The sequence below is a fragment of the Lates calcarifer genome, linkage group LG20, assembly GCF_001640805.2.
Source record: "Lates calcarifer isolate ASB-BC8 linkage group LG20, TLL_Latcal_v3, whole genome shotgun sequence".
In the NCBI taxonomy this organism is placed as follows: Eukaryota; Metazoa; Chordata; class Actinopteri; family Centropomidae; genus Lates; species Lates calcarifer.
Genome location: NC_066852.1, coordinates 3538706 through 3557848, shown reverse-complemented (window position 1 = coordinate 3557848; position 19143 = coordinate 3538706). Strand labels below are relative to the sequence as shown.

Genomic DNA, 19143 nt, shown 5'->3' with positions numbered 1-19143 from the left:
CTGCTAAGGCACACAAATGGTAGGGTCAGGATTTGACGTCAACAGCAACCAACCTGCCTTGTATCAACAGTTCAGGCTGCTGGTGTTGGTGTAGAGGCGTGAGGAATGTTTTCTTGGCACACTTTGGACCCCTTCATACCAAACAATCGTAGTTTAAAAGCCACAGCCAATCTGAGTACAGTTGCTGACCTTGCTGATCTTTCAGTTTCCTTCTCACCTCTCATTTCACCTCTTGGCATTAGGATACATGAGGATACTAATGTCCACATCTTGGACGGAGAAGACGGATGGACTGAGATCCTTTCCCAGGTGGTTTAACCCTCATTTCCACGTTGATCTATGTGATCCGAACGACTCACATGACAACATGGTGGGTCAACGACTCTGAGGACCACCTCCAAGGTGACCCCACCAAGGGTTAAATACCTGAACCCTCCCAACCGGCTTTTAGAACTGATGAAGCTTTTCAGGTGAGGGGTGAAACGTCTTCAAGAAACTAAAAGAAGTCCAGTTGCTTTCAACTCCTGTACTCAAGACTACCATGAATACAATGACTGAGAGCCTGCATGGACCTTATGGCCACAGTTTACTGTCTTCTAATGGCTAAGTCATCTCGACCTGGTTACATGAACATGATCTGAATCCAGTTGAACACCTTTGGGATGTGGTAGAACAGGAGATTGAGAGTCCTAGTGGCAAGATCGCAGCAAAGGGAGGCACCATCCAGTATTAATATGGTGTTCCTAATAAAGTGCTCAGTGAGTGTATATAAAATAGTTAAAACTAGCTTCACCTAGAATAGCCACAACAGTAAAATGCTGCTTACAAGCTCATGCATCCGTTTTAACAATCTAGGGCCTTTTACATTGCTGTTTTAGTATTTTTACATAAGTAAAATATGAGCACTTCTTCCACCGCTGACTGTGACTGCCTTTGACAGCACTTCTGACTTTTGAGCAGCCAAGAAATGAACCCAGGTTTGGTTTCTAACGGCACAGGCTGGCAGCAGGAGACCCACATCACCGCTGCTGCTGACTGCTGCTGTAGCTGTTGCCAAACAGAGGTTATGTGTATAAACTCTGGTTACAGGGGACAAGGCGCTCATTCTTTTTTGTGGATTGAGGAGATGTGTCACAGGCAAGTCAGCCATGAACAGAAAGTACTGCCTTTCTCACCAAACAATACATTATAGGAAGGCTTTTTGTTGGCAGTTGTTGAAAACAGACCCCTCATCTCCCTGTGAATCATGATTTGAAGAGACTCAGCGACTCTAAAATTCTCCCCGACTCTGCAGGAGATGGTGTTAGCAATCTGTGGGTATGCCTTGTATAAATCAGCAGTTTGTTCCCTTATGATCTGATCAATAACTTGAGACAAGACTGCGGTTTTGTCGTAATTCAGTAGCTTTAATGTACAAACGATTCTGCTGAGTAAACTCACAAGACTTACAAGAACCTGTTAAGGAAATTAAAATAATCTTCTGAGAAATTCTGCCAATTTAAGGCAACAAGAGGCAATGAACAAGCCAAAAATAAGCAAAATAACAAAAGATAATCACATGAAATTACACCCAAGAGTAGATCATACAGTATGTTATTCAAATAAATGTCAAATAAAGGATATGAAAAATGTTGTTTTGTCTCTAACATGTTTTAATTAGTGTTCTGGCTTTGACAGTTTCTTTTGAAAAGATACCGTGGGTCTCAGTGGAGCTTTGTTTATTGTTCATTTGGTTATGATGTGCATTTTTTTTTTTTTGTTGAATGAACAAAACTGTTAATTAACAATCATTCCTTCTGTTCTGTGGTAGTGACACACACTGTGCTGTAATGAACAGATGCTGTAACCGCCACAGGAGTTAGTCTATCAGTGCAAAAAGGTTTGATGACATCAGGTGCAATATCAAAGTTGACCACTGGGGGAAGTCTGGTGACAGGAGAGGAGGCGTCCATTGAGTGCCCATATTTCACCAACATGGAAGAAGATCGGTTTCAGTTCGCGCACCTAATTTTGAATTTGTTGTCAACCAATGTCAAGTCAGCTAAGCAAAGCATATCAACAATATTGGTTTAAGCTATGCTGACACATAAAATAAGTTGGCTACAGATAATATGAATAGAATCAAACCTCTTAAAGGTGGTATATGTAAGTTTTTGCTATCGCTACATAGCTAGCATTAACAGCTGTTTACTGCCAGTCTAAAAGAGATGTTGTGAGTTCAAACTTCATTCATTTATTTGCTTAGAGGTGTCTCCAGCACTGGGAAGCAATGCTAATTTAGCTTAACTTGTTTTGCTTCTGGTTCTATCAGTTCTTTTCTTACATTGAAGTTAGCATGCTAGCCAGCTAGACCCACCCTCATAATATTACTTTGCAATAGTGAGTCACTGTAATATCCAGTCTGCCCTCAGTCCAGCAACAACTTCTAACCTCTTGTCCTGTAAGCACAACAATGGCTCAAGCTCTTGGTGAGTAAACAGCTATTAATGCTAATGTTAGCTTTGCAGCAATAGCAAAAACTTACATATAGCACCATTAAAGATTAAACCAGTTGTCTGAATACTGCTTACACTTTCGGCAGACTTTAGCTGCTTCAGTACCGTTCTTTGTGCTTGTCTTTTCTCGCTAAGCTGTTGCACATAAAACACAGATAATTTCATCTGTTATTCCTTTGTTCGTGAATGATATTTAAAAAATACAAATAATCAAAGAGAAATCTGTGGTCAAACAAAGTTGTTGTGATCTCTCTGCTCAGCAGGATCCAGACAAGACAAGTCAAGTCATAACTGTCATTCAGGGTTAATCTCTCCTGTTGCTCTCTTGTGCTTTTATCCCACATCGTCGTAGTCCTCTTCACCCTGGTTTTCATCTTCGCCTCCGATGTCGTCGTAGTCCTCCGTGGAGACGTTGTCGTCTGCTGGATCTGTTTTGTTGTACGATGGAGGAGGAGGGAGAATCATCTCCTCCTCCTCTATCTTCACATAGTCGGGCTGCTGGTCCATGGCCTCCTCATATTCAGGTAGGGCCTCCTCATACTCAGGCAAGGGCTCCTCGTATTCGGACTGGGCCTGCTCGTAGTCGTCCGGTCCGTGGTCATCAGTTGTCTGTTCATAGTCTTCAATGTTCTCTTCATGCTCAGGTACCTCAGCCAGGTTTTCGTAGCTTCGGGCTTCTGAGATGACAAATTTAGATTGATGCAAACATGGACAGTGATAGCAATTTGATTGGTTTATTGTATGAGCTGATCTAATATATCATACAGGAGCTAAGGACCAATGTGTAACATTTACAGGGATCTATTAGAATAAATAGAATATACATAAGAATGTCTATATTAATGTATAATCACATAAAACTAAGAATTGTTGGGTTTTTGTTTGCCTAGAATGAGCCATTTATATCTTCATAGGGAGTGGGTCCTCTTCCACAGAGTCTGCCATGTTTCTACAGTAGCCCAGAATGGACAAACCAAACCAAACCAGATGGTGGCTTCAATGACAGACCAGGGATGCAGTAGTTGATGCCATTTTGTCACGTGATGACCACCGTAGAGTCTCTGACATACTTGTAAAGAGAGGGTTGAGGGGAAGAGTACTCACTTGGTTGCAATCTGTACTCTCACCACTAGGTGGCACTAAATATTTCGCACAGGCCCTTTAAGTAATTTTAGTAGTTAAGTTCACTTTAAGAATATTCTTAATACAGGGCTATGGCAGACTGATATTAGTACTTTTACTCAAGTGAAAAATTTGAGTACTTCCTCCACCACTGATTAGAATAGATGGTTTGGTGTTGGCTCTGAGACCAGTTCACACAGGGTTGTTTTTCACTACCCTTTTTGTTGTCTAATTTTACTGTCATCAGTGGTCATGTTTGTTTGGTTTGTCAAGCCAATGTCATGTGATACCACAAACATAATCTCCCTTTTTTGGCCTTTAGAGTTTGGACTATCGTCAAATGGCAGCTTGTGTGAGGTTTTCTATCCAGTTATTGTGATAATGTGATAAAAAATGAGTGGATGATGTGTGGTTTAGTTAGAAGACGAGGGGAGTTGGGGGATTTTAGAGACAAGTATTGCATCATATGATCCATTCAGGGATCCAACTGAGCCTTGCCTGCTGTGAGAAACTGTGTCCGAGGAGGAAGAGGAGGACTGTTGTCGTCAAGGTTTCTCTCCTGGTATGTGTTGCTCCTGAGAGGTTAAGAAGAGAAATGTTGAAGTGAAAAGTTTTGTTGTCAGGATCAGTGTGGAAAATCTGACTAAAAGGAACAGTTCCACATTTTGGGAGATAGGCTTATTCTCTTTCTTGCCAACAGTTAGATAAGAAATACAAATCAAATAAACATGGGAAACTGTGAAGCAGCTTCTCTGGTTCACTCTTTGATTAGATGTTATAAAAATATACAGAAATATTGTATAATTGAGAGCATAACTATTTGTAATCAGATTCTTAAAAAGTGTTTCATTTGGGCAAAATGTACTCACTCTTTGACATTTGTTTTACCGTATAAAATATTATTATACCATAGAGGTGTATAATTTTCAAGAAATTATGATGATGAAAGTATGCAAAAGCACACCACTAACATAAAGCTAGCTAGTGAGATAGCCACAGCTAGCTTTAGCTTAAGCTAAATTTGTCACTCTTTTCAACCTTTTTTCTGTGACTGAAAAATAAATTTTGATCATCCACCATCAAGTTTATCTTTCCATGTAACTGAAGAAGCAGCTAAATCCAACCATGATGTAAAAACAAATGAGTAACAGAGGCTACATATATCTAGCTAAAATATTTCTAGCTAGCTTAGCAGCTAGCACTAGCTGTAACCACCATCCTAGGCCCGTGACCACCTAGTTTTTATCTAAATATGTCACAAAGTACATAGTTCGGTATAATTATTGAGAATTGGGCTATGTTTGCTGCTATTGTTCTAAACAGTGTTTTTTCAAACAGTTGATCTAAGTATTTTCAGCAGTGACAAACATTAAAGAATGACATTCTTTAGATATAATCACGCTGAAATTGGAAAATTATGTGGAAGGGATCCTCAAATGTGGTTTAATCTGAAGCAGAAGTGAAACCAGGACCAGGTTCTGTTCCAGAGCCAAGCCTCATTGAAAATCCCACTGACATTTGCAACAATACTCTAATAACTTTCAAATCCAGCTTTGGAGTAGAGTCTTTCTCAACAGTATGTGGCGCACCTCGTTTCATATGTTTAGATAAAGGTGGTGGTTTTCTGCAAAAACAATCTAATGCTATTGTTTATTTCATATTTATGTAAATGTTCTTTAACAAACATAATTTTCCCAGAGACCTTGACTTTTGCCAGTTAAACATCACAGCTCGAGAGAGGAAGTGAGTCCATGAGCGAGTTGAGAGGTTGTGGTTTGACTCAGACATGACTGAAAACTGCAGCAATTTCTTATAGTAAATTATTGCGTTTTAAAGGTGTTGGTACATTGATTTTGCAGCCTTTGAAAGAGCCAGGCTCGCTGTCTCCAGTCTTTATGCTAAGCTAGGCTAAACTAGACATCTCCAGGCTTCATATAATACACTAATAGGTCAATCTTCATATGTAAATTTTAGCATTACTTGACAGTGAAGAGAGATCCTCTCTCGAGCTGCGAGATTCTGTGTTTGCCTGTGGAAAAACAAGAGAGAACAGTCAGTTAAATCAACGCTAGAGTAGAAAAAAACAGAAGACACATCAATAAAATTTTTAAAATCTTCGTGTCAAAATCTTTGAGCATTTTGAAAGACCAGAGAGACTTTATTTCAGTGAGCTCATTAACAGCTGAGCAGGAGCAGGCCTGGATTATGTTGTTACAAATTAGGACAAAAATAAATATGACAGGATTTTTTTAAAGCCTTAAAATGAGGATGCTTATTTGCTTTCAGCTTAAATTGGACATAACACATTTGCACACAGGCTCTGATTACTTATTATACATATACATTATTCATTCTTTCATCTTACAATCTTTTTTTTAAGTGCAAGCACTTATGATTATCAGTAGTGTTATAACTTGTTCCCTTTATTTGCTCTACATTTATCCATACTCTAAGCCATGACTAGACCCCTCTCTGCTGCAGCCCAGTTCCCCCCCACACTCCAAAGGGATCATTAAATTTTCATCTAAGCTAATCAAATCCAGGGGGTGTCCCTAATAATAGCAATTCATACAATTATAATAGTTTGTCTTCTGCTTTGCAGTGAGCCCCTCAGAGTAATACTTTCTCAGATACAGTGATAGTTTGTTATGGTTTGGTTTCTCTTCCTGTTGTAGCTTTTGATTGGTGATGCAGATGTGCAATGTATTGGTTTTTTTAGTCAACCCAAAAACAGGTAGTTATTGTTGTTGAAAATGAAACTCTTGTGTCATTCCCACTTCATTTACTGTAAATTTTCCTTTTACATGAACTTGCATATATTTGTAGGCAGAATAAAGTGGAATGTAACTACTAAGTACATTTACTTAAGTACTTCCATTCCATGCTTTTACTGTACTACAGTTCAGAGGGAAATATTGCAGTTTATATCTTTTATTCTAGATATTTTACACATCAAGATTTTACATAAAAAAAGACATTAATAGATACGCAGATAAAAGTAAAATCCAAAAATAGTTAAAGCAACAGTAAAATGCTAGAATCACATTACATTACAATACTCACATGATCTCTTTTTATACATTATGAGTACTTTGAATTTTGCTTGTAATGTAAGAACTTTGACTTATAATTGAGTTTTTTTTATAGTAGAGTAGTACAACTTTTATTTAAGTAAATGACCTAAATACCATGTCACTCATACCACTTCCCACCAACATATACCACAGATGATTATGATATGCTCTTTGTTTTTGTTGACTTGTTAATGCATTGTCACTTCTGTTTCACTCAGAAATACCAAAGTATGTGCTGGCTATACTGGAGAATAACCATTAATTGCATGCGGGTGTCTGTTCCGCTACACTCTTATGTCACGTTTCTATGAGATGTTATCAGTTCCATCAAAGAGATATTTCCCCTTTAAATTTCTCATTTACAGTACCTTTCATTGCCTAATAAAGATGTAACATTTTGAGAAAAGCCAAAAATATTAGTATGGATTTGTGCCTGACTTCACATTAATCATCTCACAACCCCTCAGATTTATCTTGTGACCCTTTGGAGGAGGAACCGCTGTACTTAACTGTATATAAAGGAGTTAAGAGCACACTCACATGACTGAAGGTACAACACAGTGAATGTGAGTGGCTCCAGGCTAAAGAGTAATGCCGAACTGTAGATCAGACTTATTAATTACAAAATTCAGTGTTCATCTTCAATATCCAGTGAGGAAACTTATATAAAAACCTAATATTGAGAATTATAAACAGAGTTTGGTGTGTTTGTTATAGCAACAGCACTTCCAGGTCCAGGATTATGAGGTATATTCTAATGAACTGATTCTAATGATTAGAAAATTGTTGAAGACCAAGCACACACTGCCCCCAATGGCAACAGCACTCCCCGATGGCAGAGGCCTCCCCCAGCAGGACAGTGCTCCCACCAGATCAACACCTTGGGCTATTTGTTGTGTTCCTCTAGACATTTCTAAACAGTTTTGTGGTGTGGTGTGAGCGTTGTACTGCTTGGAGAGTCCCCTGCAAATGGGGAGTGTCACTGTCACGGTCTGTGTGTGTGTGTGTGTGTGTGTGTGTGTGTGCTTGGTCTACAGCAATGTTTAGATGGGTGGTATGTGTCAAATTAAGATCCAGGTCAATGAAGGACGTGATGTTTCCCAGCAGAACATTGGATTATAACGAGATGATCAGTGTTATTTATTTCAGCTGTCAGTGGTTTTTAAGTTGTGGCTGTGTATTTATACACTCTGTATATACACCATTCACATGTAACAAACTGGTAACTGGTTAATGTGGCTGAATGGTGTATGTTGGTGGGAAGCAGCTTCTGTCAGTTGAACATGAGTAACATACCTTTAGTATCATCATTTGTTTTCATTATTTTATGATAGTACTAGTTAGTATTAGCAGATATAGTCAGTATGTCTGGTACATTATTATACCACTGCTTGTAACTATTAATAATGGTGGTACAGATGACTGAGAAAGAGTAATAGTATTACCATGTAATGGAGAAGTACTGATCACAGAAGTCAGGTTTTAGTTTTGTCGAGTCACTTCTGAATAGCCTGTGGCTGAGGCTACAGCAGAGTTTTCACTGTTATCACTGGACCTACTTTTCACCAAAATTTGCTTCCAGGAAAAACTGTTCAGAACAAAGTCTGTGGTTTTTGATTTTCTTTTTTTTTTTTTTTTTTTTTTTGTTGCCCAAAAATCACTGAACGGCAACTTGCCTCAAAGGGCTTTACACCACCCTCTATTCTTACATCCTCTGTTTGGTTAAAGAAAATTCCCCTAAAAAAAAGTAAGTGGGAAAAAAGCAAGAAAACCTCAAGAAGAGCAACAGAGGAGGTATCCCACCCTCAGATATACAATAGAAGACCTATGAGCAGAAAACACAGCCATAGTAATCTTTGTGGTAAGAGCTAAATTATTTTCATCTCACATCGTGTTGAGGATGATGGCACATGTTTATAATGTGGATATCTCAAAACGTCAGCACATACACCTCAAACTGCTGAATTTATTTTCACAATAAGACTCATTAGGTGAAACATGTTCAGCAAATTCTTCCATTTTGTGTCTTTGCATGTTTATATTCTTCTCTTTAAAGGGGAATGCGTGCCATAAAGACACGGTGGTGGTTCTTCCACTGTAGATATTTTATTTAGGTAAAACCCACAGTGTAGAAAAACTCTATATAATGTGATTTGATTATAATTATCAATGCATTAAAGGATAACTCTGATAACTCTTTTGAACCTGTGCTGTATCTTCCCATGTTTTGGGTCTAAATGATTAAGTGCAGTACTGAACAAGAACAGTGTAAAGCGAAGAGCTGCTGAAATGTAATCCAATGGGCATTTGTCTGCGTCAAAGTACGTCCATTAAAGTGCTTTTTTTTGCCACTGTAAGGCTCAAATTGTTATCATAAGTGTCTGACAACATTATGGATAAAATTCCTACAGAGACAGACCATAACTTATTAAAGAATAAGATCCATTTTGTTTAACCAGAAACACTGCTATATACCAAAACCAGACTCCATTGACAAAAGCAGTTATTTTACCTTAAAGTTGCTGGAATACAGCTGCCACAATGGGTTTGTTTTTTATGTTATTGTGTGACTTTCAGTGGTGGAAGAAGTATTAAAATCCTTTATTTAACCACGCACTAATGCAAACTAACTAACAGCTGAAGGCAGTGGTATTCCAGCAGCTCCCGTGTTCTGCTCAGTAAAATGACATTTTCGTCAGTGGAGTCTGGTAGTGATATATAGCGATGTTTATGCTTAAAGACAGAGAACTGTACAGCAGAAACACAAGAAAATAAAATATCACAGCTATATAAACATTATTTTGATGTTTCAGCTGGTAAAGTTGTGACTAATTTTAACGACTTTGTAATTGCTTTTTGGTTTAAGGTACAGTAATAGACATATTTGACATATTTGTTGAGGGGTAAAAAGTGCAATACTTTCTCTTGAGGTGTAGTATGTACTGTTTTGTTTAAAGAAAGATACTAAATGCATGTTAAAAACTGTACCAGTGACTTTGCCTTGAATATTAGAGTGATGGAGAGACACTAGCCCTGATGAGATGTTAATTATATGATGTACAAGAAGGTGTAAAGGAGGAAAAAGTGTCAGTAACCAAAGATCTGATTATATGAAACATTCATGACATAATGTTTTGTCACTTGGCTTTTCTGTGAGTTTATGAAGCTGACAGACAGACAGACGTGTTAGGCAGAGATCTGACTTACCTCCTCTGGATATGCACTTGTTGATGAGAAGGAAGATGAGGCTAATCACCATACTTGAAAAAATCATCCCTACTATCACCCAGACCCACATGTATTGGCGGGCGAGATCCATTGGCACTTCTTCTCAACACCACGGAAGATCAAAAGGAAATGGAAAATAAAAATATCACATACAAAAGCCTTAAAAAAAAACACAAACTCACGCCTCATGCAAGAGAACATCTGAGCCGCTGCTTTTCAGTATTTGAATCGGAAAGAAGACCATTCACCACTTCCCCTTTCTGTGCGTTGACTAAGTCCTAAGGTTATTTTGGTATTTACATTAGCATTCAGAGAATCAAACAAGCCTTGCAACAGCCTCTAGGGACATTTTTCTTTTTCTCTTGTGCGGAAGTTCTTCCTTCTGCACTTGCCACAATCAAAAAATGTGACAGTTTTTGTTCTGAACTGAGACATTTTACAGATAATTCTCTGCCCAGCTGAGGTACAGTGTGATAATGAAAGAGGAGGGCAGCTTTTAAATGGATTGCTCATGTTTGTTTCCTTATCTTTAAGGACAGAATGATATAAATACTCTTTTTCTGGTTTATCTTTATGCCTCACATCCTCTCTTTGCAACAGCTTCCTGTCATTTTTCAACAAGTGACATATTCTGATGATTCAGAATTAAGTTGCTGGATGTTGTGATGTTTGTTTTCACACATGATGCAAAAAAAGTGTGAAATTACTTACACTTTCTTTATCTTTTATGCTTATTTCTTTGTTAGTTACTTATCTTAAACAACACTACACTATTTATTATAAATGATCTGACGATAGGCCTGGATCTTTAGGAGTCATTTAAGTCTACATCAACTCAAAATGTACCTTACCTTTTCAGGGAAGAGCTGACGGACGGCCTCGCGGCTCGGTTAATGTGGGGTGATGGTCTCAGCAAATGGAAGATGAAGGTGGATGCCGAGAAATCTGATGACAAGACTCATCGTGTGCTAGATTTGCATAACAGTTTCTAATTTTCTTAGTTAACGAAAGAAACTTGAGGACTGAGAATGCGCTATCCCCACCCTCTGCCATGCTCCAGTGATTCCACTGTGTGTGTGTGTGTGGGTGGGTGTGGGTGTGTGTTTGGGAAGTCAAAGAAATCAACCAAATTTATACATCTGAGGACTTTAAGACATACATTATGTCATTATGTTTGTTTTTATGGTATTTAAAATATCAAAAACACTATTTTCATTTAATTTCCTACTGAGTAAAACCTCTTTATATTTTCAGGTCATTTGTTTTGCCATCTTGTAGACTTTTAGGATTGGATAAAAGAGTTTTTCTTGTGCAGCTGCATTGCTTAAATTTGTTTGTGAACTGTGGTTTATGAGTTTCATATGTCGTGTCAAGTGTATGTAACTGTTTCTGAGTCAAAAAGGAGAACTAAAATTTGAATACAGGACTTGATACTTTCTGTTTCTCTAAAAAAGAATTCACTGTAAATTGCTTTTATTTTGAAAGGTGACCCCGGAACGGTCAAAGCTACCCAAAGCACATTACAGGAAATAGTCGCCTCGCCTTCAAAATATAAGCACAAAAACGGTCAAATTGTTGATTTCATGTTTTTTTTTATAACGTTAGAATTGACTTTGAAATGGATGTTAGAGTCTGCTACTATGGTATTTTGTGTTTTATTGGTACATGTTATGATCAGGGATAGTCAATGAAACGAAGGGTCACATGAGACACAAGTCATTTTTCTTTTATTCCTACTAATTTTGTGTCCATTTGTGGTCGTTTTGTATGTCTTTGAAGTAATTTTTATCTAGTAATACTCATTTTCTGTCTCTTTGTGAATGTATTGCATCTCCTTTCAGTGTTAATGTTTCATTTAGTTTCTCTTTTTGGCCAATTTGTGTCTCTTTATGATAATTTTGAATCTCTTTGTACTCATTTTGCATCTTTTGCATTTCTTTGTGGTCGTTTATTCCTGTATATTTAGTAATTTTGGTAATTTATTGTCTCTTCTTGATCATTTTGCAGTTTTCAAGTGACCTTCGCACTTATTTTTACTCATTTTGTCCTTCAGTGATCCATCCATCCATAGTTAGGACTCAACATCATCCGTTGCCGAGCTGTAACCACCTGGCTTTTATTTTGAAATCCCAACCGGAAGGCGCTCTCTTTCCCCTTCGCTAGCTTAACACAGCAGTTGTGATGTTAGCCTGTTTTCTTGGACACTCCTAGCTTCTTATCCCACTGCTCCTGGTAATTGCCTCAAGCCCCCCCTCAGGAAACCATGGCCGAGCAGGCCTCGGGATCCCCTCTGTCGTCCCAACATGACGGTAAATTTCTCGTGTGTGTGGGGTTTTGTGGAGGGGGTGTTGAGGGCTGGGAGCACCGAAGCCAGCGGCCTCTGCATCCTTGACAACATTAGCTAGTTAGCATCATCAGGCCGACGTGTCACTGGCTGTCACTGGCTCATATTGAGCATTTAACACCACGCTAATATGTCAACTAAAGCTACATGCCGGCGAGTTGTTGGACGCTAATATCATCAAGCTAACGCTGTTTTCTGTTTACCACTCGTGCTACCTAGCAGGGTTAGCTCCTAGCTGAGGCTAGTCTGGACTTATTTGATCTAAAGGTCGGCTCTGGCCTCTGTTCGCCTGGCCCAGCCTGGTCAGTATTTAACACGGGTCATATGGGTCTTATCAGTCCATTACTATGTGCCGTGTGTGTGTGTGTGTGTGTGTGTGTGTGGCCTGCATACTCAGTCAGGGGCTGGACCATAATACAGGAGGTTGATCCTGCTGGAGGTCTCTCCCCTCTGGGTCTCAAACAGGGGTCCGGGGACCATCCTGAGGACCTGCAGGGAGTAGCTTTAAGTGAGTGCAGGTTTTACAATGTGGGAGATAGCAAGCTGATATAAGCAGATATGGAAATTTTACTGGGAAGTTATGCAGTAAGCATAACTGTTGGATGTCTGTTAGAAGAATTATAATTTTATTTCAGAGCTGGAGATTATTCTGCAACTGTTTTCTTAGTGAAATTAACATTTGTATGCAGAAAGATCAGCTGGTTGCAGCTTCTCAAATGTGAGAATTTGCAGCATTTCTGTGTCAAATGCAACAGTAAACAGAATTTATGTGGATTTTAGACTGTTTACTCTACAACACAACACCTCCACAGAAGTCAGTTTGGCATTAAAAGACTTATAATGTGCATTTTTGCTATTTTAAATTGAAATGATTGAACAATCATTTGAGAAAATATTGTGCAGATTAATTAGTAATGGAAATAGGCGTTAGCTGCAGCCATGTGTTGTTTATAGGTTTCACCAGGGTTGCGACTATCTAGATTTACAGACTTCAGTACAGCAGTAAAAGTCTGTCTGCGCGCTTAGATCCTAATGTCATCCTACAATTCCTTATGGAAACATAAGGGAATCACAGTCGCTCTTTATTTTGTTTGTTAGTGTAAAACATTCTCATGCTACATACAGTTTATTCATCAGAGTGAGTGGCAGTCTTATGAACGATTTATTCAGAGTTTTATTGTCACATAAATCTTGACAAACCTGAAGGTTGACTTCATTTGTTTTACAGTCTCTTACCTCGACACCTCTGTTGTAGAGACACAACAACAACATGAATGAAAGTGTTGTAATTTTGTAATGTTGTAATAGTCATAATAAGAGTGTGAAGCAAGTTGTGTTTGAATATTGAGCTTAAACATTAAATTATTAGTCATTAATCTGTTAGTCAGTTGCCAAAAAATACTGACTGATGACTGATTGAGTCATTTTTCCAGCAGAAATGACAAATATTCTTTAGTTCCAGCTTCTCAATTTGACAGATTTGCTGTTTTTCTTATCTTATTCTACATCAAACTGAATATTTTTAAAGTGCTGTTTAAGCAAGCAAGTTGATGACGTCCTAAAAACGAAACGATTCATTGAGCAAATCTTTTGCAGATTAATTAATGATGTGTAACACTGTTAGTTTCTGCTCAGACTGATCTGTAAAGCTTGATTGGTTTTGAGGTGATGATGCAGAAACAACATCCACTGTGCTTCGTCTGTTATCAGGTTATGAAGCAGAAAGTCAAGCATAGTTTGCATAGTTTTAAGAAATAAAGTCAGATCATGATCCACTGTTAATCAGCAAGTGTCCACACTGACCCTGTTAGCATGTGTTGATCTATATTTATCTTACCAAGCTTCCTCTCACATGGTCTGTCCATTGTCAGTAAGCTTCAGCATATTGATCCAGGATGTTGCCATGTTTGTGTAACTGCTGGAAGGAGGAGTGAGGACTGTGCTTCATCCATTTTTTGCTGCCTAGGTGAATCGCTGTTGGTTGCAGGCTTTGTTTACATACTGATTCATGTTGTGTGACGAGTCAACAAAAGTTTGTTTGCGTATCTTCTATTTTAAAACCTTTAAAGGAAAAATAATGCTGTTGTGTTTTGACTTGTGAAAAGAGCTTATCATACTGGATACATGTGAATCTGAGTCGAGCTTATGTTGTGATGGAATTTCTGCTTTAGTGTTCATCGTTGTCACATGATTGTGTTGTGTTGAGCTGCCCTGCTGCTGCTGCTGCTGCTCGCTCTGGTAAATGTTTCCATGCATGTGTTTGAGGATATCATCGCTCGTCTCGGCCTGCTGCTTTTAAATAAGAGTGGAAAAAAAGTGAGATGTGAGCCATGCTGGATGTAGGAAAAACCTGTGACTTGAAGCCAGTTTGGAAGACTTTAGTACATCAGATTAATCTTTGGAATAATAGGAAAAAATATAAATATAATTAGTCACGCTTTATGCCAAGTGACAGGCATCAAAATCTTGAGTATTTGTTTGGAGACTTATCCTGAAATCCAAGACTGAGGTCCCAGTATCACACGAGAGTGCTTTTTTATATTTGTTTATTTACATCTCTGTCATTTATTTTCCCTTTTTCTTCCTTATTCTGTTGTATTTTTCCTTTACTGTGCAACAAGTGTCTCTTTTGTTTTATTTATGTGTAACTGTGTCCTCAGCAAAACAAAGTAGTAACCAGATCTTGACTCAGTGCCTTAATATTATAGTATTTGACATTGTGTAGTATTTTGTGGGTTACTGTCAGAGCTTTAGAGGAATGTTTGTGTCTAAGGAATTGGGAAATGCAGCCATTAGTTATGTGGAAATCGTGGCCAAGCAGGTGCAGAGTTTCGCTGTTAATCACAATAACGTGGCCAAGTCTAAAGCTGTGGTTCCCAACCTGGGGATTAGGACCCCTGCAAGAGGTCGCAAGGAAGATTTAAGAGGTTGTGAGATGATTAACAGCAGAGGAGAGAAGGAAAAAATATAGTCCTGTAACACAAATCAGTGTTTTGTTTTTCATACTATGTGAAAGTGAATCAGTAGTTTTTGAGTTTTTGGTCAGTTGATTTGACAATACAATCTATTTGGAGACATTGACTTGAGTTTTAGGAATTCTGCTCTGACATTTTATAGGCTGAGCTAAATGATTCACAGAGAAAATAATCAGCTGATTAATTGACAGTGAAAATAATGGTTAGTTGGAGCAGTAATTATTTTAATCAGTTATGTAGAATTAAGGCTGAACAGTATTTTAGTGATTGGTTAATCTAGCCATTGTTTTCTTGACTGATTAATTCATTAATGTTTGGTCTATCAAATGTTTATCACAATTTTCCAAGCTTACATTTTCAAAAACATTAAATACTCAAAGATATTTCGTTTCTGGTCGTAGATGACAAAGAAAATTTGCTTAAATGATTAATCATTTATCAAAATTATTTCAATAATTTTCTGTTTGTCATCTTGCTACTGGATTTTACTAATTGCTTATTGTTGTTTTCAACGGGTTTAGTTGTTTGAGTCCTTATTTCTAACACGTTTGAGGTTTTGTTTTGAACGATATGTAATAAACAGTTGATTAATGACTGTCCTGTGTTGTTGCTGTTGTTTTTCTCCATCATCCAGAGGTGCTCCAGCAGCGAGTGGCGGCTCTGGAGCAGGAGAGGGCCGAGTTCATCAAACTCAAGCAGCAGCTGGAGGCCGAGTTCAACCAGAAGCGAGCCAAGTTCAAAGAGCTCTACCTGTCGAAGGAAGGTAGGGATTCTCTGATCATACCAGCTCCCTGGCATGTTTACATGCTGTGGCTTCCTTTGCTAAATGAATTATTAACAGGAGAGTTCAGATTGGAAAACCTGAAACAGTCATAATACACATCTAAACCTAAGCATTGTGTGGCTCCTCCTTCACCTGTTTTCTTATCACATCACCTCTGATCCGCCTCGTCGACCTCTCCAGAGGAGCTGAAGAGGCAGACCATGGCCCTGGAGGGTGCCCAGTCCGAGCTGAGCTCCATCCAGACCCAGCTGGCTCAGGCCCGGGCCGAGATAGAGACCATCAAAGCCGTGGCCACCGGTGTCGGAAAACACCAAGCAGGAGGCCATCGACCAGGTCCGCAGCCAGTGGCAGGAGGAGGTGGCGTCGCTGCAGGCCATCATGAAAGGTAAAGCTGAGCTGCTGTTGTTGTGACCCTGCAGATCTTTACCAGTTATTTCTGGTTTTAAACAGAATCTGACTCGTTAGAATGACGGTAAAATCTGCCTCCTGGTGAAAACAGCAGAGCTCTGATAGCACTGTTAATGAAGCTGTCTAATTGAATCCATCCATGGCTGACAAATGCTGTGTTTGCTGGTGTTTATTTACAGTGTTGTGTCTCTCTTCTTATAATCACACTGCTTCATATAAGCAGATGTTTGGGTGGGCGCAGGCGGAAAAAAGGGGCAGAGAGGGAATTGTGATCCCTCTCGTACATTTTATTTGACGTGGCATGAGGAGAGTGGGGAAGTAAGGGGTAGTGAGTCACTGCAGACATTTTTACTTGTCATAGTAGGCAAACCACAGTTGTTACGTATAACAACATTAACTACAACAGTGATGGCTGCGCTCTGTTTACGTGTCCCAGTAAAGCCCTGATATTCTTTGTGTTATTTATGTGCTTTTTCGCCATCGTCCCACAGAAACGGTGTGTGAGTATGAGGTCCAGTTCCACCAGCGCTTAGGAGCAGGAGCGAGCCCAGTGGAACCAGTACCGAGAGGCAATGGAGAGGGAAGTGGGTGACCTGAGACGCCGCCTCACCGAGGGCCAGGAGGAGGAAAACCTGGAGGACGAGATGAAAAAAGTAGGGCTGTCTTTGTTTAATCTTAAAGTGGGAATTTGCTGGTATGCTGTTACTGTTTGATGTTTGATTTGATGGAGCTTTTTTGTTGTGAACCAGACGAGCTGATATTTTGTGTTGATGTGGAGTTTTTTTTTTTTTTGTGTTTCCCCCCCGAAAAAAAAAAAAAAAAGATGGCTGCCAGAGAGCAGCTCACAATGTGCCAGATACTTGAGCCAGCTGGACCGCTCACTAGGTGTTGACCAATATTGAATTTTGCAGGTCGATGCCAAAATTCATCCTGGAGCTTTCTAAGATTTGAGCTGCTGATGGCTGATTCTAATTTAGCAATTTTCATGGTTGACAGTACGTATCCATAGAGTCGATTTCCACTTCCCATAGCAACCAGACTGTTTTGGATTTCACGCTTGAAGTCGCAGTGAAATGTCTTTCTCTGTAATGTGACATACTGTATTTCAGAGTAAAAGACAGATTTAAATAAAATCTTTGAGATTTGTTTGGATTGCTCAGAAGCTGGCGAGGCTTAGTGAAGCTGTAAAGGACTGATGACCTCCTCCTTTGGAAACATAAACAACATCCAAACCTCTGACCCTTGAACCTGCTCTGCTAGCTATAACGCCCTAAAAGCTAACAATCAAGAATGCTTTTATATGGTGGATGGGTTAGCTAGTCCTCCCAAATCCCATTTTATTGGATGAATTTATTGGAGCTGCAACGACTAAATTGCTTTGCAGAAAACTAATCTGCAACTACTTTGAATCAAGTCTTTATTTTAGTCATCTTATAGACAGAAATGCCAAAATAATTTCCTGCTTTCAGCTTCACAAATGTGTGGATTTGATGTTTTTTTCGGTCACTTTTTTCTGGTGTTTTATAGACCAAACAATTAATGGATTGATCAAGAAAATAATGGTTACAACCTAAACAGCTAAAATTGATGTACAGTTCAGGATGAGTCTTCAGAAATTTGAGTGTTTTACAGGAGGAAAGGATACTGTATTTTTTTATTTCCCCATGTCTTTAAAGAGGAACTTAACACCCCTTTAAAATCTTGTTTTTGCTGATTTCTAGTGGTTTAACTTCTGCTCTTGCTGTAGTGATGTACAGGTGTACTTCAGGATGCTGTGTTATCACGTATTTAAGTTTCTACCTTGTATTAATCTGAATTATTTGCATGTAGAGACTGAATTATAGCTGCACAAATCTGTATTATTTGGCTGTTTTCAGACTAAAATGCACTCTCAGCTGCTGTAAGAACGTCATATCATGTTTTTGCAGCTTTAAAAGGAAATGTAGCAACCTGTGTAGCTTATACACAGGCATACTTTTTTAATGAGAAAGTGTAAAACCCCTTAAAGGCCCAGGAGGATGCAGAGAAGCTGCGTTCAGTGGTGATGCCCATGGAGCAGGAGATCGCAGCCCTGAAAGCCAAACTGACCACAGCCGAGGAGCGGGTGAAGGAACTGGAGGCCTCGAAGGTCGGTCAACACCAAATCAATGATTCAGTGTGGAAAATGAATGCTTAAGACGATGTTAACTGACCAGGCAGCTGAGCTTTCTAAGTGAATTGAATTTGAAATGGTTCATTATGTTGCAAGTAGAAAGCCTTTCTGTCTCTTCCCTCAGTGCAGTGTCTGTCAGACATTATGTTATTAGACAGAAAGACTTCAGGGGTAAAAGGTTTTTATGCTGTGCCGTGATTATGGAAGGACATTCAGAAAGTGCCTTTTATAAAAAAAACACAATATTATGTAAAACCAAGAGGCACTACTATAAAATATTTATATATTTTCTCTTTTTTAATGCTTCTTCTTCTTCGTAGGAGTCTTACAGCGTTCATAGTGTTATCCAGTAAACGGATTATTTGTACATTAATTAAAAAGAAGTTCTTTTATTTAATTACAAGCACAAAAAATAGGGAACGAAGTTACATTCTACCTAAAATGTATGATAGTGTCATAAATACTCACCAGTTGTAGGTGTGAAAAGTGGCTGTTAAATGTTGGTGGTAACAGTGGTTGTGGTGTCAGCTTGACCTGTGACAGTTGTGTTTGACAGTTGCA

At 38.8% G+C, this 19143-nt stretch overlaps 1 protein-coding gene across 1 annotated transcript in view; it reads left to right on the top strand.

The window, feature by feature from the left end:
• Window positions 1-12046: 12046 nt before the first annotated feature.
• Window positions 12047-19143, top strand: part of rabep1 (rabaptin, RAB GTPase binding effector protein 1) — a 29539-nt gene continuing 22442 nt past the window's right edge. Inside the window, 7 exon segments of the mRNA XM_051078816.1 lie at window positions 12047-12228; window positions 15873-16001; window positions 16203-16318; window positions 16320-16407; window positions 16922-16962; window positions 16964-17083; window positions 18439-18558. Of these exon segments, the coding sequence (XP_050934773.1) occupies window positions 12183-12228; window positions 15873-16001; window positions 16203-16318; window positions 16320-16407; window positions 16922-16962; window positions 16964-17083; window positions 18439-18558 (660 nt within the window). The 5' untranslated portion in view covers window positions 12047-12182.